The sequence below is a fragment of the Phascolarctos cinereus genome, unplaced genomic scaffold (genome assembly GCF_003287225.1).
Source record: "Phascolarctos cinereus isolate Bilbo 61053 unplaced genomic scaffold, phaCin_HiC Scaffold_726;HRSCAF=1367, whole genome shotgun sequence".
In the NCBI taxonomy this organism is placed as follows: domain Eukaryota; kingdom Metazoa; phylum Chordata; class Mammalia; order Diprotodontia; family Phascolarctidae; genus Phascolarctos; species Phascolarctos cinereus.
In genome coordinates this window covers 143,799,842-143,825,716 of record NW_027556098.1, presented here as the reverse complement: position 1 = coordinate 143,825,716, position 25,875 = coordinate 143,799,842, and the positions used below count along the sequence as shown (strand labels likewise).

The 25,875-nt window shown below is 41.3% G+C and overlaps 1 protein-coding gene across 2 annotated transcripts in view; it reads left to right on the top strand.

Moving 5' to 3' along the window:
- GLI2 (GLI family zinc finger 2) overlaps positions 1-25,875 on the top strand; it is a 401,830-nt gene that overhangs the window by 345,456 nt on the left and 30,499 nt on the right. Inside the window, exons 6-8 of one of the 2 annotated variants that reach the window (XM_020963136.2) lie at positions 12,008-12,209; positions 16,251-16,461; positions 20,018-20,131. In XM_020963136.2, coding sequence (XP_020818795.1) covers positions 12,008-12,209; positions 16,251-16,461; positions 20,018-20,131 — 527 coding nt within the window. The remainder of the gene's footprint in view (positions 1-12,007; positions 12,210-16,250; positions 16,462-20,017; positions 20,132-25,875) is intronic. The other variant, XM_020963138.2, reaches the window with a different exon arrangement.

The following is a 25,875-nucleotide window of genomic DNA, read 5'->3' as shown; positions in this document are numbered from 1 at the left end:
TCTCTAGGTAGATGTGGGTCACATATCTTATCATGAGACCTCTGGAATCATGATTTATCATTGTGTTGATCAGAGTTCCCAAGACTTTCAAAATTTGCTTGTCTTTACAGTAGTGTTATTGTTCTGTTCTGCTCACTTCTCTTTGCATCATTTCATACAAGTCTTCTTAGGTTTCTCTGAAACCATTCCCTTCATCATTTTCTTACAGCACAGTAGTATTCCATTACACTTACATTCCATAACTTACTTTCCCTTCCCCAGTTGATGGGTAATCCCTTGGATTCCTATTTTTTTGCATAACAAAAAGAGCTATTATAAATATTTTCCTGCATCCTTGGAGTTTTTGCTTTATTTGTTTTTGTGGTTGTTTTTGCTTAGAACTAATTCCTCCTTTAATCTACCCTCTTCCTTTTTTTTTTTAACCATTTCTCTCCAGTTTCCATGTTGAATGAAATGCATTTCTGTTTCCAACTGTGTGTATATGTGTATTCTTCCCTCCTTTGACCAGTTCAGGTGAGAGTGAGGTTCAGGTTTCACACATTCCCCTCATTCCTTCCTCCTTGTTTGTATAGACTTCCACTTGTGCACCCCAGTTATGCGAGATAATTTTCCCTGTTTTTCCTCCCCCTTTCCCCTAGTGTATTTCTTTTCCTCTCACTTTCTATTGCTCTTTCTGTGATGATGATACATAATAGAACTACTCCCAGGCCATCCAAAACAGGATTTTCTATTTAATCCTGGTGGTGAGTAGGAGAGTGACCAGGTCAGACTTACACTTTGGGAAGATCACTTTGGCAGCTGAGTGAAGTATGGACTGGAATAGGAAGAGACCTGAGGCAACAAGACCAAACAGAAGGCTATGGCAATAGTGTAGGCATAAGGTAATGAGGACCTGCCCAGGGTAGTGGCTGTGTGAGTGTAGAAAAGATATAGGATAGGGGCAGCTAGGTGGCACAGTGGATAGAGTTCTGGCCCTGGAGTCAGGAGGACCCTGAGTTCAAATATGGCCTCAGACACTTACTAGCTGTGTGACCCTGTGTTAAGTCACTTAACCTGGATTGCCTTAAAAAAAAAGATATAAGATAAAAAAGTGCCCTTGGACTTTGAAGATAAAGTCTCAACTCCCAGCTCTTCTGCTTGGTAACTGTGATGATGGACATATCCCTGAAACTTTCCCAATCACAGTGTGCTCACACTTAAAATGAGGATAATAACACCAGGCTACCAACCTCCCAGGGATCTTTTTTGTGATGTTTTGTCATCTGTCTAGTGATGTACAAATGTGAGATATCAGTATATGAATGCAAGACAAGCTGAAACTCAGCCTCCTCCAGGAAACCCTCACTGTTTCCACCAGCCAGAAGTGAGCTCTTAACCCTCTGAAGACCTGTGGTGTTTGCTGTTTAAGGACCACAGGGCCATTGGTTCAGAGCTAGAAAGAATCTTAGGGAACATCTAGCCCAAGCCCCTCCTTTCACAGGTGAAGAAATTTAGGCCCAGGGAATAGGTAGTAAGTAGCCGAGCTAGGCTTGGAAGCACATCTTCTGACCCCAAATCCAGTGCTCTGTGCTCTGCAACATCCACCAGACTCTTACCATTCGCTGCCTTGGATTGGCAAGTATTCTTTTATATGTGTAAATTTTGACTGTTCACATAGCAAGCTTCTCCAGGGCAAGGATCATGTTCAGTATTTTTTCCTCTGTCTCCTACTGCTTCCAGCCAGATGCCTAGCAAAACACTTTTTTATAGTTGATTGGCAATTAACAGATTATGCACCTTTACAAAATCTTGCTATATGGTTATGCATGTCTGACTGGCATGTGAAATACTGCACGGTCTATCTGAGTCCCATTAATTCAAGCATTAGTAACAAGGCTATTAGTAACAAGGAAGGTCTGGTAGTATACTAGAAAAAAGTCTGGATTTAGAGTTAAAGAATCAGGGTTCAAATTATGGCTCAACTACTTGAGACCTGTGGGATTTGAGGCAAATCACTGTAACTCCCTTAGTTTCTTAATGTGCTAGAGGAGGTGTTGAAGAGTACATGATCTTTAAGGCACCTTTCGGATATGAATCCTTTCATATTGCTTCATGGGCTCTTCATTCCATAAGTTCTTATAGAATTCTGACCCCATGCCCAACATAATGTTTGATGCTTTGGAAAAGATGGGAAAAAGTTTTTAAAAATTAGTGCCCACACTTAAGGACCTTAGAGTCCAGGAGGAGAAATAAAACAAAGTCATGCTAAAATCTCAAACCAGAATGTTTCAGGATTCTATAACAGCATAATATAAAGACCTGGCTTGTTTTGCATTTGTAGCTCCATTGTGTAGCACATAGTAGACCCTTAATAAATATTTGATTCATTAATTCATTCATAGCCTGGTTAACTGAATATTTTGATTAATTGATCATTCTTTTCTTTCTGAAAATCTTTCCAAGATATATTGATATCCTTTCCTACCTTATTCTTTATGAGCTGGTAACTTTAATGCTTCTTTGAGAAGCAGGGTGGTGTAGGGGATAGAGTGTTGAATTTAAAGAGAGGAAGATCTGGCGTTAAGTCCTGCCTCTGACTCTTCCTAGCTGTGTCACCATGGCAAACCTCAGTTTCCTCATCTGTAAAATGGGAACAACAATAGCACCTAACCCACAGAGTTGTTGTGAGGATTCAAGGAGATAATGCTTAGAAACTGCTTTTCAGATCTTAAAGAATTGTATAAGTGTAAACTATTATTTGATGTTTTAGAATATTGCAAAGCCTCAGTTATAATCATCATCGGAAACATCACTTCTTATTGCCTGAGACAAGTTGCGGAAGATAGAGAGGGGTGAATGTGTAGAGACCATAAGATACAGGATCACAGATTTAAAGCCAGAAGGGGTATCAGATGTCATCTAATCCAACTCCCTTATCTCACAGATAAGGAAGCTGAGACCCAAAGAAGGTTAAGCGGTTTTTCCAAAGTCTTGTGGGCAGGAGTTTAGGGTCAAAATTAGAACCCACATCCTCTGACTCCAATTGCAGTTCTCCTTTCACTGCTCCACTGCCACTCTGTGTACTTAAGGTTGATTTTTTTAATCCCTAGTTTTTGTTTTCTTGCAATTTAAGTGCCCCAAAACTGATGAAGGGGAAAATGAATAGTTTTGGTTATTAAGTTTTAATTAATCAAGGCGTTACTGAGCATGAAAAGACAAGGAAACTGAAACGAGAATCAGAAAACCTGGGCTCTGATTCTGACCCTTTCCCAATCTACCTATGTGACCCTCAGCAAATTCACTTCATCTTTCCATAGTTTAGTTTCCTCATCTCAGAAATCATAGGGGCTATACAATATTGTTTCCAAGGTCCACTACAGCAGGAAGATTACTACAGATTCTCATCCCCTTTCTACACAACCTTAAAGAAATTCCTTCCTTTTGTTTCTCTCATAGCTGGAGATGACCACGTTGAGTCACTCTTGTTAAGCCATGAGTAAAAGAAAGCATCTCATGGAAAGGCCAAATGTTTGTTAGAGGGGTCAGCAGATCCTGTTTTACTCCTTATTCCCCTTTACTTGTCAGTCAAGTCCTCTGACCAGCCCATTCATTTAAGTGAAGAAGTCTCACTGGGCAAGCATCTCACTGTGATGTTGAATTTTATGTAGCCTGTGGTGATTTTGTACTTCTCTGTGGGTCCAGTGAGTTGGCAAGTTCAGTCATAAGTTAGGAACCTGGCTTGGCTCTTAATTTGGGAGGACCGACTTCAGTAACTTGTCCATGAAACTTAGTGCTGGGTCCAAGATCCATCTGAAAGAAAAAGGGCAGGTAGTATGATGAGGACCACGCAGTAAGCCTTCTTCCTTTTCTTTGTTGAATTCCGCTCAGTACAACAAACATTTATTAAGTCACCCACGCTCACTTCTCAACTCCTCACTGGTACTCAACCCCACATTTCCAAACTGCTGCCAGTTCTTGTCATTTACAACATCTCTCCTCCGTGTTCCCTTCTCTCCTCTAATACTGCCAGCACCCTTCTTCAGACTTTCATCTCCTGGTTGGTCTGGGTGCCTCAAATCTTTCCCCTCTTCAATTCTTCCTTCACTCAGCTGCCAAAATGATTTTCCAAAAGTACATCTGACCATGTCTCTGGCTACTCAGTAAACTCTACTGGCTCCCAGTCACCTCCAGGATCAACTATAGAATCCTCTGTTGAGCATTTAAGACTCTTCATAACCCGGCCCCTTCCTCCCTTTCCAGTTTTCTTATGCTTACTACCCTCCACAGTCTCTGTAATCCTCCTTGCTCTTTCTCACCCCATTTCTGGGCATTTTCACTGGCTATCCCCCATGCCTAGAATGGTCTCCCTCAGCACCTCTGCCCCTTGGCTTCCCTAGCATCCTTCAAGACTCACCTCAAATCCCACCTCCTACAAATGCCTTCTTTCTGAGAAAAGCTTCCATTTACGTTGTGTACATCTTGTACGTACAATTGTGTGCACCTTTTCTCCCCATCTAGAATGTAACCTCCGTGAGGGCAAAGGGAGTGTTTTTGCCTTTCTTCATATCCCTAGCCCTTAGCACTGTGCCTGGCACACAGTAAGCACTTAATAAATGTTTGTTGAATGACTAATGTGAAAATATATTTAACGTGATTGTACATGTATAACCTATATCAGATTGTTTGCTGTCTTGGGGAGTGAGGAAGGAAAATCTGGAACTCAAAATTTTACAAAAATGAATGTTGAGAACTATCTTTACATGTAATTGGAAAAAAATAAAACACTATTAATGAAAAAAAAGAAATGCTTGTTGAGTGCCTAAGTGCCTACTGTGTACAAGGCACTGTGATTACTATTTGTGACTATATTTTGTCATTGCACTAGGTTTAAGATTTCAGAAGGTCTGGACTTGATCCCTGGCTCTACCGCTTACTAATTATGTGTCCTTAGGCAAATAACTCACTTAATGTCTCTGGGCCTCATTCTCCTTCTCTATGAAATGAGGAGGCTAGACTAGATGATCTCTAGACCTTTCTCTAGCTCTAGGCCTGTAATCCTAGGAAAGCCATGTGGCCTAATGGATAGAACAGGGGGTTAGTGTCAGGAAGACCGAGGTTTGAGTTTTGCCCACCTCAGATACTAACTAGCTCTGTGACCTTGGGCAAGTCATTTAACCACCTCTGATCTTCAGTTGCCTCATCTCTAAAATGTGAATAATAACAGCAACCATTGGAGGGTTGTAATAAGTATAATAAATGAGTGCATGTATGTAAAAAGTACTGTGATAGGGTCAGTGAAAGATATAGAAAAGAAGAAAAATGGGTATCATTTTTATAATGATTTAGGGTTTGCAAAGCACTTTGCAAATATAGGGAGATGCTATTCTTCTTCTCTATTTTACAAATGAAACTGGGACCAACAGATTAAGTGACTTGTGCAGGGTCACACAGTTAAGTGTCTGAGGTCATATTTGAACATAGGTCTTCCTGACTCCAGGCCCAGTGCTCTATCCACTGCACCATCTAGCTGCCTCATAAACGCAGTTCATGTCCTCCAGGGGTTTACAAGGTATTTAGGAAGACAAGACATGGAAGGGTTAAGTAATGGTCCCAGAACGGAAACTAGTAATGTGTTAGTACCCAAAGATTAGTAAAGGGAACAAAGTGTCATGATAGGTGAAAGGAAGGAGGAATGAGTGTGAACTGGGTTAGTCGGAGATCTCCCTGGAGAGTTACAGGGTGTAAGCAGGGCTTGGAAGGATGTGGGGGATTTCATTAGTAAAGAAGGAGGTTTCTTACTCTGGAGGGTGTGTGTGTGTGTGTGTGTGTGTGTGTGTGTGTGTGTGTGTGTGTGTGTGTGTGTGTGTGTGAGTGCCCATGTGCTCTCTCTCTCTCTGTCTCTCCCTTCCACATACACACACACACACACACACACACACACAACACACATGCACACTTAATGATTTTATCAGTGCAAAAGTGGGAAGAGAAAGTGAGGATCTTGTTCCTATTGGAATGGAGTGTGTATTTAGGGATTCATTGGGAGATACGATTACTGGAGAGGCAGACATTTTTCCTCCTCAGAGCCTGGGAATCCTAGGAGAAACAAAAAGATGAAGAGTAGGCGGGAGACTGTGGGGAAGAAGGTAAAAGCATAAATGTGGGGGGGTTATGGATGAAGAGAGAGAGAAGAACAATCTCTGGGTATTGAATCTCTGGAGAAGAAACACTGAGCCAGATGGAACTTTGAGGAGGTCAGGATTATTCTTACAAATTATTTCAAGGCTGCTTAGTTGCCCAAATGAGAGTAGCATGAATAGGACCTACCCCTCACGAAGGGAAGGAGATGTTAAAAGGACTGACATGATGGGAGTCACAGCAGAGCCAGGGGATGATGTGAACCAAAATCAGGCAGGGTCAGTAGCCTCTTTGGACTGTAGCTGTTGTTAGTAAGCCACAGACTGCAGCTGGTGAGAGATGAGGGCTTGAACTCTGAGCTGTGAGATATTGTGTGTGTGTGTGTGTGTGTGTGTGTGTGTGTGTGTGTGTGTAAATATACTTTTACTTCCAAGTTCCCAGTGTCGAATCATTCTCATGAATTGACTACTCAGCACAGTGCAAGTACTTCCTTCCCCTTCTATTCCTCCCACACAGGCTCATGCAAGCCTTCAACAAGTCCCAAATGCACTCTGAGTAAGCTGGCTTCCTTTCCCAACCTCTCATTCATAATCAATGGAAAGGCCTTTTGTTGTCCTTCTAAGTTCTCTCTGCATCACTAAAAAGGCCGACAGTTTAGAGGCTAAAAAAACCCAACCATTTACCCAATCTGTAGGCCAAGAGCAACGGGAGGCCAGCCAAAGCTCTTGGTTAGCGGGTGCTTTGAACAATGGAACCCATGCTAAGAGCCATGTGACATCTGCTGTCCCTGGGTGCCCTGCATCCTCACTTTTATTTCTGGGAGGTGGGGGCAACAGGCTAAGGAAAAGCCGTCTCTCCACAGGATAATCCTAGACTGACTGATTCAAGTGGCCCTGAACATTCCTTCATTAAGGAATGATTTAAATGCCCTGTTGTGAGCAAAGCACTCTGCCAAGTGCACAGGGGGAATTACGAAGGTAATTAAAATATACCCATCTTTGTAGAACTTATCTATAGGGTACATCTATAGGGCTTATCAACAGTAAGGCACAAAACACACCTGGAAACTTTGTATGTTGGAAATAAGGGCTAAGTTTTGAATCTTAAAGCCTAGATTTAAATATCAGTTATGATATTTCTTCCATAACTTTGCATAAAACATTTGCCTTTCTGGGCTTAAATTTCTTTATCTGTAAGATGAGGGGTTCCAACAGCATGCTTTAAAAGATTCCTACTTGCTTTAGCTCCTGTGAGCCTACATATTATAATTAACTACACACAATCATGAGCCCCCCCATAAGATATGATAATAGCAAAAGTCAAATTGAGTCAATGAACATTTATTAAGCACCTACTGTATATCAGGCACTGTGCAAAGCACTGGGGACACAAAGAAAAGGAAAAAATAATACCTGTTCTCAAGGAGCTCACATTCTAATGGGGGAAACAATGTGCAAATGACTGTGTAAAAATAAGACATGTGCAGGATAAATTGGGGGTAGTCTCAGAGGGAAGGTATTTAGGGGGACTAGGAAAGGCTTCTGATACAGGGTGGGATTTTAGCTGAGTGTTGAAGGAAGCCAGGAGGCAGAGATGAGGAGAGAGAGCATTCCCAGGCTTGAGGGACAGCCAGCAAAAAAGAAAAAAGTGTTAGGTCTGGCTATTGAAGGGGTTTATGTTTCTGGAGTAGCTGTACCTCATAAGGTCATTATGAGTAAAGAGCCTACTTAGAAACCAAATTTTATTAGTTCATTTAAGGGTAATTAGGCTCTGGGAAGTTGATTCATGCTAACCATATTCACATGAGATGGATTTATAAACCAAAATGCTAGTTTATTAATTTACTAGGAAAAAAATGGTGCTGCTTCCATGGGTACTGGAATACTTGAGTCAGCCAGCCATCTCCCAGAGGCAGTCATACAGTGGAGTAAAAGCACCAGAGTTCAAATCCTGCCTCTGACACTTACTACCTATAAAGGGAATTGGACTTGATGATCTCCAAGGGTCCTTTCAACTCTCTATCTGTGAGCTACTTATATGAAGAGAGAAACTTGTTGGGTAAAATGAATGAAGATCAGAAGGTGTCTTAGGGGACATGAAGTCAGAACAAGGAGAAATGAATAATATAAGGAGCATGATCATCACACCAAGGTAGTGGCTTGGTAAGCCTGCCTTTTCCTCTATAAAGACCGACCTGCTAAGCAGATCTCCGTATTTATCAGTGGGCTATATGGTGTATATTTTCTCTCAGGAACAGTGATAGATTAATCCTGAGAAATCTTACTATTTGTATCCCCTTTTTCTAATTCCTTGCAAACCCCAAACCCTTTTGTTTGCGGTGGCTATTATACAGTACCCCTGTCTTTGTCTCAAAACAAAACAAAACAAAAAACAACTTTCCTCTATATGTAACAGTTCCCAGGGTAACTTTATTTTACACTGGTCACATCTGAGGTTGACCATTTCCTCATAGACCTATAGCAAAGCACTTTATTTCTATTGAGGAGCTGATTTCTCCAAATAACCAAATCACTTTGAGGCAGAAGTCCTGTGGCCTTCTAACCCCATCCATTGTACAGGAATTCTTGTTAGCGTCTATCTAGAGGTAGCTAGATGGTACAGAGTGCTAGGCCTGGAGTCAGGAAGGCCTGAGTTCAGGCACTAGCTCTGTGACCCTGGAAAGGTCTTTTACTTCTGTTTATCTCACTTTCCTCAACTGTAAAATGGAGATAATAATGGGACCTACCTCTCAGGGTTGTTGTAAAGATCAAATGAGATAATGTTCTAACGTGCTTAGCACAGTGGCTGGTATAGTCGGTATCCTCCCCATCCTACCCCCATCTGTGAGAGTGACATTGCCTTACATTGTCTCCATTCTGTTTCTGAAGACATTACATTCCTCTTTTCTTCCTCTCCCACCCCCAGTCCTCATCCCCTCTGATGTCAAGGTCTGATGTCAAGAATCTCACTGAGACCTCAGTCAATCCACCAAATCCATCAATGTTACAAGATAAGAAGTCAGACATAGAGATGGACGTCTCCTCCCATCTGACTCTATACTATGCTATTGTCCCCAGGTCATCTTACCCCCAGGGAATAGCAATCCTCAGCATCACTTCAGAAAGCCCCAGCTGATAGCAGAGAGATGCTGGTTCAATTTTCTCATCCAGTGCCACTGCTCAGTTTTCTATTTCCCCACCATTTTGTTCTTACATTCCCTTTCTAAATTTGGAATTCCTGCTCTTGATTTCTTCTGTGGTTATCACTGTCTAGAATCCACATGTTCCCTCTTCTAGCACCTCTATTTCCTAGTTGCCCTACTCCAGCTAGAACTGTGGCTGTGACTCCTAATTCTACCTACTGGCTACTTACCTCCCAATGCCTCCATCAGCCAACTGGCTCTGTGCTATCTGATCTTTGTCTATACTAATTGTCTTTCGGTCTGTAGCTTCATATACTAGCAAACTTTGATTTCACTGGTGAGCTGATTCCTTCCCTCTCTGGCACACCCTGCATTTCCTAGAATAGGCTGCTAACTTCACCCAGGCTCTTATAAGGTAAAATCAAACATTTAAAGCATCAGTGACCACTAAGATGTCGTGTTCTCCCCTGTCTGGGTGAAATCCATAGGAGGCAAAACAAATCTCAAAAATGTTAGACCCAGAAGAGACCAATCCCTTTATTTTATATATGAGGTGAATTAACTTACCCACAATAATACATAGAACTGGGAAAGGAATCAAGGTCACCTGATTCCCATTTCCAGGGGTCTTTTTACTAAACCATGTTGTTTCTGCTTTTCCAAAATAGCATCAATAAAATCATGATTAAATTCCCAGTGTTATTACAGAGAAAAGGTATTCAAGTTATTAAGAAAGTTCCAAAGTACTCAATAATATGATAAAATCTCTGCCAGTTAGGGCTTTCTACACACAAGAGAATATTTTTAAAAGCAGTTAAACTAGAAAACATAAAGCTAAATGCAAGCACAATTTATCAGTTGGCAAGCATTTAGTGAGTATAAATTATGTGCATGCTGGGCATTGTAGCAGGTCAGAAAAGTTGGCATTGGGTATGGACCTTACCCTCCAGAAGTTTCATGATGGATGATGATGATGATGAAAGCACTTTACAAATATTATTTCATTTTCTCCTTACAAGTCTAGGAGGTAGATATTCTTGTCATCCTTATTTTACAGATGAGGAAGCTGAGGCAGGCAGAGATTAAATGATTTGTCCAGTGATACACCTAGTAAGTGTCTGACTTGGTTTTGAACTCAGGTTTTCCTGATTCCAGACCCAGCACTCTAACCACCAGGTGGGAAAATTCTAACAGGGAAAAACGAAAACATTTCACTTTGCTTTTTTTAAACACTCTATGCTTTCTGCCCTTATTAAGCCAAGCAGCCATCAGAAGTAATTGTGGTGTAGGGGCAAGAGTACTTGATGGAGACTCAGAACTATATTTTTCTGCTACCTTGATGGGTGGCCTTGGGGAAGTCACTTGATCGTTCTACTCAGTCAATCAGCTAATAAACATTTAACAAGCACCTACTCCACCTTAAGCACCCTGGAGATACAAAAAGATAATCTCTGCCCATACTCTAAAGGGGGAGATGATGTGCAAAGAAATTGATACAAAGCAAGCTATAGGCAGGAGAAATAGGAGAAATTAACAGAATAAAGGTACTAGAGTTAAGAGGGATTGGGAAGTTTTCCGGTAGAAGATAAAATTTTAGTTGGGACCTCAAGGAAGCCTAGGTCTTAATTGTTTCACCTGCAGAATGGGAGGAGCAGAGGAGGGAGGTTGGACTAAATGATCTCCCTGGTCTCTTCCAGCTCTATGAATCTGTGACTTATAAAAGTGAGCCTTTCATTTGGAAGCATAAGCATCAGAAGCGCATTGTATGCATTTCCTGTCGTTGGACATTAGCCATGATGTTTTACATACTTTTATGTAGTATTGTACTTAGCGCTCTTCATTTGCTAAAATGAAAAGGAAAACCAGCCTGGAATAATTTTGGATCCTCTAGAACAAATGATGGTTTAGAGGAGCCCCAAAGGATGCTACCAGCTTCCAGAGGCCAGAACTGAGTATACATAGGGTTGAGCTTAGTGTAATGGAACGACCTCAGCATTGACAGGCTGTATACATGGATTCAAATCCTTGCCCCACCATTTAACATCTCTGTGACTATAAGCAAGTGGTTTAAACTCTGAGACTCTTAGTTTCCTGTGTGTACTGTACCTACCTCTCAGGGCTACTGTGAGAAAGAAAAACATTTTGTAAACCTTAAACACTATTGAAATAGAAGCTATTATTATACCATATATTATAGAAAATGAGTAAGTTTCAGGCTTGCACATGATCCAGCACACCTAAAGCAATGCCTAAAGCACTATACCTACAGTCAGGAAGACTTGAGTTCAAATCCAGCCTCAGACACTTAAGGGCTGTGTGACCCTAATCAAGTCACTTAACCCTATTTGCCTTAGTTTCCTCATCTGTAAAATGGGGATAATCATAGGACCTGTCTCCCAGGGTTGTTCTGAGTCTCAGCTGAAATAACATTCCTAAAATGCTTTGCAAACCTTCAAGCACAAATTAAATGCTAGTTATAACTGTGTACTCTTTTAGTAGCATCTGGGGTGCTTGGCAGGGACTGAGTCTTATGCTTTCTTGTGTAAGGTTAGCACTGTAAGGTCAGGGACTGCTTTATTTTTGTCCTCATATACCCTGCGCCAAACACAGTGCCTGGCATGTAACAAGCACTTAATGTTTGTTGAATTTAAGTTAATTGACTGGGAGGTTTGTTTTAAAGCTTCTTCTTTCATCCCCACAGAAAGCATTTCAAACTAACCAGCTCTGCCTTTGCTCTTTCTTCTGCAGTGTCCAGATTTTCCAGTCCCCGGGTGACCCCAAGGTTAAGTCGCAAGCGGGCCCTGTCAATCTCCCCGCTCTCAGATGCCAGCATTGATCTGCAGACAATGATTAGGACCTCTCCAAACTCTCTGGTGGCTTATATTAATAACTCCCGAAGCAGTTCAGCAGCTAGTGGTTCCTACGGGCATCTGTCTGCTGGGGCAATCAGGTAAAAAAGAAAGAGTGGCATGCGTTTGATCTTTGGTTAAAGGATTGACTACAAGGCCCTCTTGAGCTTGGGAATCTCCCATGTCAGGGGAGCAAGTTCTCAGGGGCCAGTCTAATTCAGTAAGGCTAACTGCTATACCTCAGAGATCAGAAGCTTTGGTCTGGGGGAATTTGGTGGGAGTGGTATTTAATTGGTCCTTTGAACTGTGGGAGATGGGCAGCAAATGCTTTTATGGATCAGCATAAAAGTAACTTTTCCCATTAATGTTGTATGTTTCTTAAAGACTAATAATAAAGAATCCAAGTAGTTTTTTGTGGGATTCATCCTTGGTTCTGACTTACTAAGGGGTGGAGGGGGCCAGGAAATCTACCTTTGAACCTATACCCCTCCCTTCTGATGTGAATGGTGAAATTGGCCAGGTCCATGACAAGAAATACAATCATGAAATCAGGGACACACCCCAGGTCGGTGTTTTAATTTCCACTGAATATTAACCGGGTCATTAAACTGCCAGGTTGTCTGTTGGACCGTAACCATAGTATTTACCCTAAGGAATTCTCTATCCCAATAACAAATATCCCATTTTATTACATAACAAACTACCTGCCCAAATCCTGTTGACAAAATTATATTAAGAACCCGCCTTTCTTCCTCCCTTCCTCTCTATGCAGTGCTTGGCCATTCTGTTATCAAGGATCTCACTTTATAACACATTAGACTGGAAAAAAGTCAACTTATTCTTCAGAACCTGAAGAGCAGCCAGATAGGAAAAAATGTTGGGAACCTTAAATGGGCTTCTGCCCTTTTGACCTGAGGGTAAAATTATTCTCACCAGTTATTCTGGGGGGGGGGGTCCAGCTCACCTGTTATAAATGGTACCTGAGGTGGTAGTATAGGCAAGAGTCTCCATCAGCCATGTTCTTCCAAAATATGGGAAACTAGCTGTTTGTGGCTAAATGGCTGGAGGCCACTTCTGTTCTCACACACAGAATGTCAGGATCTGTGTGTCGACCTTACCCGATGTTTTAGAAGAGAAACAAAAGGTACCTCGGCTTCATGTACATGGAGGGTGAGAAGAAGGCATATTACTGAGAACTCAGAGATGGGAATTGATAGAAATGGGGTCCTCTGTCCCCATACCTTCATATCCTCCTACCCAGCTCTGGCACCAATGATCCAGGAAAAAAGAAAATCAGATTGCAAATTCTAAAGAAGATTAGGCAGTGAAGCTTAAATAAAACCAGGTAGGGAAGGTTAAAATAAATTTAGGAAGTCATCCCTTCTTTCCTTATTCTCTTTTTGTTTGGCTTCATGAAAACTTGCATCTAAGAGGAGCAGCTAGGTGGTGGGTGCAGTGGATAGAGCACCGGTCCTGAAGACAGGAGGACCAGAGTTCAAATCTCACTTCAGACCAATCACTAACACTTACTAGCTGTGTGACCCAGGGCAAGTCACTTAATCCGAATTGACTTGAAAAAAAAAAAACAAAAAACCTTGCGTCTAAGGGGAAACTTTGCCTACTTAATATTAGCAGGCCTTTGTGTACCCTTAGCCTAGAGGCCTGAAACTAAAGAAAGAAGTAATGTGGCTTGTGGTAGAACATAACTGAAGAGGGTTAGTGAGTCCATGCAGATTTTGCAGCCTGGGTAAAACATGTGCAAAGACCTGGAGAGGTCTTTTTGTTGTTATTATTTGTCTGTTTTTGTTGTTGTTTTTTTTTAAATTAGAGTGTGAGGTAAGCTCCGTGCTTACATCCACCTCTGGCACCAACAGTTTAAAGCCAGGCACAGGGAACCACCCTTTATCTAGTATCCAAGCAGCTAAAAATTTCAAATAACCAAATACTTGAGGATTTTATAATTTTTTTTAATATCAGGCATGCAGTATTGTGCAATTTACTTAACCTTTCTAGGTCTCAGTTTCTTCATCTATAAAATAAGGAGGTTGGACTGTAATCTTGGCTTCCTGAAGTGGGCGATACCAGTCCCTTAGGGGGGTGCTGAAATGATCCAGGGGGTGGTAATTTTTGGAAATGACAAAAATTTTTTAAAAAAATTAAAGGGTTAAAGAAAATAGATTTCCAGGGGGGTGCTGAGTAGTTTTTTTTAAAAGGGGGTGATAGGTGTGTGATGGTCTCTAAGGTCCTGGCTAGCCCTGAAGCTTTGACCTTGCTTATGTTTTTTATCCTGGACTTTTCCAAAAAAGAAAACAACATGTAAATAAACTGATGTCAAAGGTTCGCACAGACAAACCACTCTTGGGGGTGTCAGAATCAATACAGACCCAGTCCTATCTTTGGCAATTCTGCTTTTACAATACTATAGAGTGATAACAAATGTCCAGAATGATGGCTCTAAGACAGCTGATGTATCTCGCCAAAGAAAGATCCAGTTATCATCAGGATCATTTTAAGATTGTGTTTATTTATATTTTTTACATCATAATTCTCTGAAACTCAGTGACCCATATAGAATACATAGGATAACTCTGTTATCCGTAATATTTCACAAAAAAAGACCCCCTCAATCCCTGGACAGATGAAAGTCTCTATTTACAATGTGATTTTTATAGCTTGGCATTTCAACAGTGTGCTGGCTGATAACTATGGAGACTAATTGTATCTTCATCATGAGTCAGTCAACCAACCAGCAAGTCCAGCATGTGGTATAATCAAAGAGGTATAAAGGATGTAACTTATGATCTGTGGAACTTTGGGCAAGTCGCTTAACCTCTGGGCTTTGGTTTCCATATCTGTAAGATGAGGGGGGTTACGTTATATTTCTAAGGTCCCTTCCAGCTCTAAATCTATGATACTAACATCCCATGTTTTCAAGGTATTAGTAATGTAGTAGAGAGATGAAATCCACATTTAGGAAACAAATGTATAGCAAAGAACACAGAACTTTTTAAAATGAGACTTCAGAAAAGGAAGAGATCGGTATGGGTTAGAGCCAATAGGATAGGGAAGGCTTAATGGAGTAAACAAGACTTGAGCTGAGCCTTAAAAAAAGAGGATGTAAAATAAGATAGTAGGTGGTGGGGGAACACAAGAGCAAAAGGTGCAATGATATGATGGCACATGAAGGCTACATTGTGGAAACCAGGTGCAGGAGCAGGGGGGAGAGACAGGAAAGGAAGGGCAACAGTCTGTAGAGTGCCCTGAAAGCCAAGCAAAAGAACTGGAGCTCGATTGAATGGACAGTAAGGAGCTATTGTGTGTTCTTGATCTGGGAAGTGACCTAATGAAAATAGGTTTTTAATAAGATTTATTTCAGTTCATTTCATGGGGCCCTAGGATTTCCATTAGGGAACTACACATACATACACACATATATACATATATATACATATATATGTGTATATATATGTATATGTGTATATATATGTTATATATAAGTATATTAATGTATTTATGATATATAATATATTTATAGTGTATATATACTATAAATATATTATATATCATAAATACATTAATATATTTATATATAATATATATATGTATATGTGTATATATATGTTATATATAAGTATATTAATGTATTTATGATATATAATATATTTATAGTGTATATATACTATAAATATATTATATATCATAAATACATTAATATATTTATATATATTAATGTATTTATGATATATAATATATTTATAGTATATATATATATCTGTCTTAACCTGGCTGCTATGAGATCAGCTACAGGTTTTCTCCTTTGTTCCAAAGTGATTACTTCTCAGATGCATTTCCTCCTCACCACTTCTTAGAATCCATAGTTTTTTCAAAGCTCGGCTTAAGCATGAGACCTTTTACATGAGACATTTCTGGATGCTCCCAGCTGCCTGGTGCCTTTCTCCTCCAAAAGTATCTCGTATTCATGTGTTCATTTTGAATATACTTAGATATGTATATGTTGTCTCCCTTGATAGAGTGTGTGAGCCTTGAGCTGTTTCTTTTTGTATACATGGCTTATAGTGGGAACCTAATACTTGACTGATTGATTTAGTAACTAATTGATTGATTCCTGTCTTTTGTTGCAGCCCAGCCTTCACTTTCCCCCACCCCATCAACCCAGTGGCCTATCAGCAGATCCTGAACCAGCAAAGGGGCTTGAGCTCAGCCTTTGGACACACCCCACCCTTAATCCAGCCCTCTCCCACCTTCCCTACCAGGCAGCACATGGCAGTCATCTCAGTCAACCCCACACCAACACAGCTCAGCAACAGCAACAGCACAGCTGACTCAAACCAGGTAGGAGCGTGGGAAGGGAGAAAGTACACATGGCGAAAATCCAAAAAAGGGGTTTTGTCTTTTATCTGTAGGAGAAGGAAGCTTACAGAATTGTGTTGTACAGTACAGCTTTATTTTTGATCTTTTCTTTCCAAGCCAATTATTTTGAATTTCCGGATATGGGTGATTCGTGAAGGCTTAAATTGTGGAAGGAGCACTAGACTAGAATCAGGAGAACTGAATTCTAGTCGTGGTTCTCCTAGAGAAGTCATGTAACTTCTTTGGAACTCAGTTTCTTTATCTGTGAAACAGCAATGAAATAATTCTTACTTTGCCTAACTTGCAGTATAGTTGTGGGGGTGAAAGAAAATTACTACTGTGAAAACACATAGAACACGTAAATCACTCATTGTACAATTGAAAAGAATTATTACAAGAGCTGGGAAGGGTTTTATAATGTTCTGAATTATATCCCCCAGTTTAGAAGCCATCCTACCCCTAAGATAGTCACATATTTGTATACATTTTAGGGGAAAAATTCCTAACTCTTCCTGATCCACGTGCCCTCAGGGTGTGCATTCTCCTCAGTACAGACCGAAATTTGCCCACAACTTTGAGGTAAACCACACAGGACCTGATGTGAAAAAAAATCAGATCCCACTGAGTTGAGAGGAAAGATCCCCAGGATTTTTCCTGGAGAGGCTGTATTTTTTATTTAATTTATTTTTATTTTCTCCCCATTCCCTCCGCCCCCCAAAAAACTATTAAGATCCTTGGGAGGACAAAACCGTGAGAATGGAGTGTTGACAACAGTATGGAGAAGCACGAGGGTATTAGGCCTCAAAGGGCTCTAGTCTCAGCCTTTTCATTAACTTCCAGTGTGGCTTTGGCCAATTCATTTCCCCTCTCTCTCAGCCCCAGTTTCCTGGGTCTGGATGATGTTTCTTTCCAGGTCTTCCAGCTCTAAATCCTATTATCTCATAACACCAAATGACCTTCCCAGTTCTAAAATTCTGCTAGTTATGGAGAAGGAAAAGGGAGGAGGAAAGATATTTTGACATTTCAAATCAATGTGGGGAGGGGAGAAAGCAGGGGAGTACTGATACTTCATCACTGAGGCAGTAGTTATTGGCTGGCAGAAAAGTGTGGAGGTGGTGGGGTAGCTAGGTGGCACAATGGATGGAGCACTGGCCCTGGAATCGGAAGGACCTGAGTTCAAACCAGCCTCAGGCACTTGACACTTACTAGCTGTGTGACCCTGGACAAGTCACTTAGCCCTCTTGTCTAGCCAAAAAAAAAATATGGAGGTGGGAGGTCAGGAGCTTTGAAAGGGTAGATAGGTGGCAGTTTGAATGACTCAAGAATATATGAGTTCAAATCCCCCCTCAGACATTTACCAGTTGTGTGACCCTGAGTAAGTCACTTAAACTCATTCTCAAATGAGATAATATTTATAAAGCACTTAGCATAGCACCTGGTACCATATAGGTGCTTAAAACTTATTCTCTCCCTCTCTCAGCCTCAGTTTCCTTCTCTGTAAAATTAGAGATTTTATACTCAGTAGTCTCTAAAGTCACTTTTAGCTATAAATCTGTGATCCTATATCTGCTGGCTGTGGGATCAACCTAGTAAAGCTTACCATTGGACTGGAGAGGGACCATTTGGATAATGGGGGCCTGTGGGATCTGAGGGTCAGGTAGGTGGTGCAATAGATAGAGTGCCTGGCCTGGAGTCAGAAAGACTCATCTTCCTGAGTTCAAATCTAGACTCAGACACTTCCTAGCTGTGTGACCCTGGGCAAGTCCTTTAACCCTATTTGCCTCTGTTTCCTCATATGTAGAATATGAGCTGGAGAAAAAGAAAGGCAAACCACTTCAGTGTCTTTGTCAAAAAAAAAAAAAACACAACTTAAAATGAGGTTGCAAAGAGTCCAGACATGACTGAAACAACTGAACAATAAAGTAGAATCTGGTCTCACTCCAAAAATTGGGGGAGTTTAAGTCACCAAGGAAAATTTTGTTTACCTACTCAGTCCAGGCCCCACCCTAACCAAGAATTTTCCCCACCATTATTCTGACGGTCTTTCTCCCTCTGCACTAGCCAGAAAACATCCATATGAAACTCAAAAGAGAGACAGACTGCCCCTGTTTTGTGTGGCTTTCTATCCGTGCATGGGATAGATCATAATTTTGAATGCCACATGGGGAGAAGCAGGTGGGCCCTTGGTCAGTCCTATCCAAGCTCACTCAGCCATGACCAAAGCCAAGACTCTAGCAGAAAATGATAGTGTTGAGTAAAGAAGACCAGGATGGACTATTCTCTTGCTTTCAAGGCTGCTCTAGGAACTTTGCAAAATTGCCAAGATGTCTGGAGAGAGCCATGCTCACTATCATCCCTCCACAACTTACCCTTTAACTTATGATTTTAATCCCCATGGTCGTGGAGGGGGGAAAAAAAGCTTGGGAGAGGGGATGGGAAGTGGGAGAGATTTGCCTTAATTTTCTCATTTATAAACTGAGGTGAGTGCTGGGATGTGTTCATTGGAGGAAAGGTGATCAGGATGGTATGATGTCTGGACGCTATGACATGAGAATTGCTTTTAAAGAACTAGGGATGTTAACCTAGGGAAGATAAGAATGAGGGGGAACATGATCACTGTCTTCGAATATTTAAAGGGCTGTTATATGGTAGAGGGATTCACCTTGTTCAGTCTGGCCCCAGAGGACAAAACTAAGAGCACTAAGCAGAAGTTATAAGGGTAAATTACACCTTGATTTAATTAAAAAACAGACAACGACTTCCTAGCAAGCAGAGCTGTGCAAAGGTAGACTGGGCTGCCTTGAGAGGCGGTGGGGCCCCACTCACCTCACGTCTTTGATTTCTCTTCATATCTGGGGTGGTCTAGATGACCTCTGAGGGCCCTTCTAATGATACCCTTCTAGGCTAAGGAAGTATATAAGTTAAAAACAAAATGGCTTTTTGTCCCCTGTCCTCTGATTTACTAGTGTATCTATACTTTTTCTCTCTCCTTTTTCTTTCCTCCTTCGTGGGCATACTTGCACAAACATGGACACACACACACACACACACACACACACACACACACAACACACACGGTTATTGAAGGGACAATTCCAAAATCCTACCTATGAGTTCAAAGTGCCTTCCACTTTCATGACATAGAGGCCAGGGCATGAGTCTTACAGTCAGGATTATCTCTGGTCTTATCTCTGATACTTATGAGCTCTGTGACCCTGAGCAAGTCAGTTCTCCAGTCTGAGTCTCAGCTTATTCATCTGTAAAATGGGAATGATGATAATAATATATACTTCCTATTACATGGAGTTGTTTTAAAGAAAATGCATTGTAACCCTGAAAGTCCTATTCAGAAGCAATTATGATGATGCCTCCCTCGCCATTAACCTGACCTGTCCACAAACCCACCCTGTCCCTTCCTCCGTTCACCCACTTCTATCCACTGCTGACAATCACCTCTTGCAGCCAAACAATGGCTGGTTGCGTTCCCTGGACTTTCCAGAGCTTGACCCTGACATGGGTTCTCCTCTGATCTCTCCAGAACAAGCAAAGCAGTGAGTCAGCAGTGAGCAGCACGGTCAGTCCTGTAATTAACAAGCGCAGCAAGGTCAAGACTGAAACTGAGGGGCTGAGACCAACATCCCCACTGACACAGGTAACCCCCTCTTCCCAGGCTACAAGGCCCTTTTTCTGCTCCCCCTGCCCCCTGCACAAAGATTCCTGAGCTTGCAGCAGAGTGATAGAGACGTTACTAATAACAGGGCTCCCATACTCCCTAGATGCTGCCCCTCCCTTCTTGGTGGGTTGGTCTCATATTGATTTTCAAGAGAGCCCCAGCTCCCAGTGGGAATTACGCACAAGCACGCTGGTCAAAGGCTCTTACCCACTTCCATCCATTAAATGAAATGCTATTTCTTTGGGAATTTGGATGCCTGATGTGTGGCCCAGGAATGAAGAGGGATGGGACATTTATGTGGGTAACCTCAGAAATTATACTACTTGACTTGACTTTCCAAGACTGCGAAGCTAGCAGTCCTAGTGTCTCTGAACAGACATACATCATGGAGGGAAGGAAGCATGGGTCTTAGTCAGGGCTCCTTCCCAGCTCAGTATGAGATTGTTTGTCACATCATCCTTTGCTGTAAGGACACAACATTTGACACCAGGAAGGCCCCTCAGGCCTCTGCTTTACCACAGAGAGCTGCCCTGCCGCCAATTGCATCCATTGGACCATCCTTTATCACAACTGTAAACTATCAGGCGTGCTCTGGGCACTTCATTTTCATGAAATATTGGGCTGTGTTATTGTCAGGTGAACAGAGGTGTTTATGACAAATTCCTCTTCCCGCACGGAATCTAAAGTGGGTCTCAGCATGATGCATGGGTGCGGTGAGGCTGGCCATCATCGAGAGGCTGGTAAAATTGATGAAGAGAGTGTATCAGTGAAAGATAAACATGCTAGAGTCAGCACGATTAGGGGAAAGAGGCAGGTCTCCTGAGGGAAGAGGCTCAAAGCACATCAGAAACCACACAACCTGACAAATTCATCCAGCCATCTTGGGGTACCACCCTCACCAGGATGTTTTCGAACCACTCCCAGACCCTGCCAGCTAAATAAAAATCAAAATGAGACCTGAACCCTAGCCTGCTCTATCATCTAACCTCTTAAATGCTCAGACTCAGAAGGAACGGTCACTTTTAATTTTAAGTCATTTGTCAATAACCCATGTGACAAATTCTTGCTTGAGTTTAGTTCCAGGTAAAACTTTGCTTCCAAAGAAAAATTTGTGTTCTTTCTGCTTAAGGAGAAAAAGAAAGTAAAAGAAAATTTGCCTCTTTTTTTTTTCTCAGCTTAATTTTAACACTGAGGCATTAAGGAAACTCAACACATTTGCCTGGGTGCATCTATTCCCTCCGCTATCTTTAGATGGACTCTTTAATTCTTTCCTGAAACTGTATTTTAATCTGTAAGATGCTTCATATCCTTTCAGAATAAAAAAAAAATTGTGATTAAAGCTATTTACAATTTTCTTGGAAACCCATAAAGCTAAGAGTATAGAGGACCTTGAGAGGTCATCTTGTCCATCTCTCAGTCAGCGTGTTCTTAAGTCATTCTAAACAGATGGGCATTGATCCCACTTCTAAAGACCTTGGAGCAAGGAGCTCCTGGAACGTTTTTCCCTCTCACCAGTCCTTCTGTTTAATAGTGCCCTACTGCTTTCTTCTTCCTTGGGAGTTTTTCTATTTTTGTTTTTTGTGACGTATCAGCATTTTGTCTTTAGAATGACACTTTAGAAAGAATGAATCAACTAAAATAGGCTGTTTTCTGAGGAACTACGCAGGAAGGCATCTCGAAAGATATGGTTTTCTCTATCACTCTGCTTAAAATCAACACTCACTAAGGAACCTTAATTCCAATATCCTTTCCACATGAAGGCAGAGACTTAACATTAAAAGGGAGCCAATGAATTTTGGCAAAATAAGATCCTGGGTGGTCAGATCCTGCCTTCAGCTTCCATTGTCAGCCCCAGTGGAATCAGTGGGAGTTGTGGATTTAATCTCATTTGGGAGTTGTCCTCTTAAAACTCAAATAAATGCTTCTCCCAGGAGGCTATTCCAAAAGCAAAACATTTTCTGGTTATCATCCTAAGATGATACAAGCTTTTAAAACATCTGTCCCTGGAGAGCAGGAGGTAGCTCCTTGCTGTGCTCTGGACAGAGACTAGCTAGCACACTTGGCTTGAATGAAAAAGTAGGGTCAGCCCTCTGGAGAGCTGCCTTTTTTTCCACTCTCTGATTTTTTTCCCCCTTTCTCCCCCCCACCTTCAACCACTCAGTGGTGTTAAGTCTTCTTCCTCTTCTTCTCCTCATCAAAACATGTGCCTAGGAGAGGTTCTGATATTACACTTGACAGTAAATTTTAAGTCACTGTGTTTCCTCTCCCAAGAGGGTGTTTGAATCTTGAACTTATTTTCTAATTCTAAAACGATAGAACCAGAAGGAACCTTAGAGATCATAGGCCAAGCCTCTCATTTTACAGAGGTGGGGATGAAGCCCAAAGAGGAGTAATGACTTAACTCATGATTACATGACAAATTAGTGGCAAAGCAGGATTAGAACCCAAATCTTCTATATTTCCAGCCTAATATGCTATTATCTATGGCATATCTACCTAAAAAGGTAATTGGACTAGATCACCTTTCTTCCCATTTGACTCTTCTATGAATGTGGAATTAAGGATTTTATCCCCTCTAATTAGACAGAATTTCAGACATCATTGAATAAGTGGCCAGGGTATCAGGATGGGGAGGACCTTCTTCAGCATTGTGACTGATTATCATCAGTGATGACTCCTTTCCATCTAATCTAACAAACAGATTCACTGAGTTTTTCCTGTTCTCAGATAGATATGGCTAAATGGGTCTCCTACACTGTATCCCTGTCTCCTGCAATACATTTCCTTGATTCCCTTTACCAAGACCCTAAAGGGCAGGTTTCAAGAAAGACACAATACCTCATACATACCTAGATAATTCAAGGAGGTTTCCTGTCCCTGTATAAGGAAGTACCTGGTTTGTGTGGTCCTGAACATATTTCTGTAACTTGCCTCAAGTAAGTGGAGGCAAGGGGCTGGTTCAGATCACTAGTGCCCAGCAGTGCCTTCTTTTTATCTGAAGACAGAGTTCTGCCTTGATAAGGATGGAGAATTCATTAGGTGATAAGAACTCTTTTTTTTTTCCCTGTGTGCCTCCTACTCCTTCTCTTGACTGCTGGTTTTCAGAGACTGAATGGCTACTTGTTGGGGATTTGGTAAAAGAGATTCTTGTTTAGGAATGGATTGGATTAGATAACTTCAAAGGTCTCTCCTAAATCTGAGATTCTATGACTACCTCCCCACCCACCCATACTACTGCCTACCCTGCCTGTGTTGTAAGACTGTCTTTGGTGAAAAGCACCGATAGCAGTATTAATAATAGCTATTCTGAAACCAGGTAAAAAGCTTAGCGTTGTTTTCATTTTGGCATCCTTATGACCAGTAAGAAAACCCAGAGCACAGCTTTAGCATTTCAGATAAATCCAAAATCGCATTCCCAGCCAGAGACCATATGAGGAAACACAAATAGTCAAATTAACATAGCTCCTTCATTTAATGGCTATTTGTTCAAACAAGTGAACAAAGATCATCTTCAAAGATGTTTTGATGATGGCAGCTAGACATTAAAATGGAATGTTAGGCTCCAGGATGGTCCCATGATTAGATATGCAGATAAATCACAGTTGACTGACAGAAAGGAACCATGACTATATGACTCAGTAAGTCTGCCATAAAGGATATCCAGTGTCTTTGCTCTTAAACTTGACCCAAACAGAGGACCCATCAATGGAAAAAGAATGGCACAGAAGAGGACGGACGGATAGATGGATGGATGAATGGATGGATGGATGGGTGGGTAGGTAAATACAGGAAAAGACAGCAAAGAACTCTGTAGCGTGGTCACCATGATCGCATGAGATAATACATGTAAAGTTTTGTGCAAATCTTAAAGCACTCCATGCCATTGATTATTAGTGTGGCTGAAAAAAAAAAAAGCAAACTAGTGACTCTCTGCTATCTTTAAGTTAAATGACCAGTTATTGAGCACCTGCTGTGCTCGAGGTCCTGTAGGTATTTGCTATGAGGAATTGAAAAATAAATGTAAGACACAGCCTCTGGCCTGAGAGAGGTTGCTTAACCAATCTATTTGGAATAGTAGTAGTATAAAGCACTATATTAGTAAATACCAAATGCAATGGTACAGACAATAAGAGGACTGAAATGGGAGAGATCAGTGTGGGCTGGAGTGGTTAGGGAAGGCTGCCTGGAAAAGGTGATGGTTGAAAGAGGCTTTGGAGGACTTGATTAAGCAGAGATAAGTTGGAGATAACATTTTTCAGCAAAAGTGAGCAGATTAGATATGGAAGCCCATAATTGGCTTCTTTCTCCAAGGATCTCATCTCTTCTGCCTTCTCTGCCTCCCATTCTACAGAAATATTTGGTCTCATTGAATTCTACTTTAAAAAAAAAAAACAACAACAAATGAACAAAACCCCCAAAGGTCCTTGCTTCCTTCCCTGGAGCTGTGGCCTGGGATGGCTTGACCTGTTCTATTCCCTTCAGCTCTTCCATTTCTTTTCAGACAGCTCTTTTATGGTTAACCTATTATCTATTGGTGACAAGCAAGCAGACCCAGACCACAGAGAGGGGAATTATTGATTTCTGTTTGCTTGCAGGCTGCTAGATTTCCCACCCGTACACACACATTTCACCTTTGCATTTAATTTGCTTCTCATCATTACTTTTAGTTTTGTTTCCACTGAACTTTTCCATTGTCCCAACACGCAATAGAGTCTCCTTTGCTCTGAGCCCTGCCCTTTTCTAAGGGCCTTTTCTCCCATCTGTGGTCCCTGCCCTCTTGAGGTCCAGTGGATTGCTTTTGTCAGTCCTTTTCCACATCAGTGTTGCATCATCTGTAGATTTCATTAACATATTATTTGCAACCTTCCACCTGACCCCAATCCACATAGCATTAATTAGAAGGATAAGAGGGAGCAGCCCTATCCCCCAACCCTTGGGTCACCACAATAGACACCTCTTGTCATCATCGATTATTACTCCCTGCTTATTATAGTCTTTCAGCTGTCATATATCAGCCAATTTGAATGCATCTGGTGAGTGAATTTTCATTAGATGGTATATCATAAGCTTTTCTCCACTCTAAAAAGAGAACAGCAAGACTTTGTCTTCTGTATTTGCATCAGAAAAACCAGGCCCTTTACTTCATTAAATTTGGGGGGGTGGGAGTAGGAAAGGGGAAAATATACACATTCTGTTTTTAACCATGCATTTCTTAGAGTTACTTAGGGACTTGGAAAGTCATATTAATTCTTATATGAGAGGCAGTGTGGTATAGAGGTGGATAAAGAGTCTGAAAGAGCTGGATTCCAATCTCACCTCTGACAGATACTGTCCTTGTGACCTCTTGCCAGTAACTTTACCTCTAAGTGCCCTAAGCAACCATCCAACGTTAGACACTGCAGAGCAGTTGACAATTGATACCGAGAGCAGTCCCATTACTGGAATTTCCCTACGCAACTGAAAGAAAGGGCCAGACACAATTGACTATAATAGTGTAATATTAATATTAGGTTTAACATAATTTGGGGGTGGGGAGAAGCTCAGGAACACATTTCCTTTTGTACTGCCATCTTCTGATCCCATCACAATTTTCCTTTTCTTCATTTGTCATGACCAATTCTCTTTCTTTTCTATAAAACTGCCCCCTTTGCCCCTCAGACCATCCAGTTCCCCCAAGCATTCAAAATTTCCTTGAAACTTATTGCCCCAGTGTGTGCCTATAA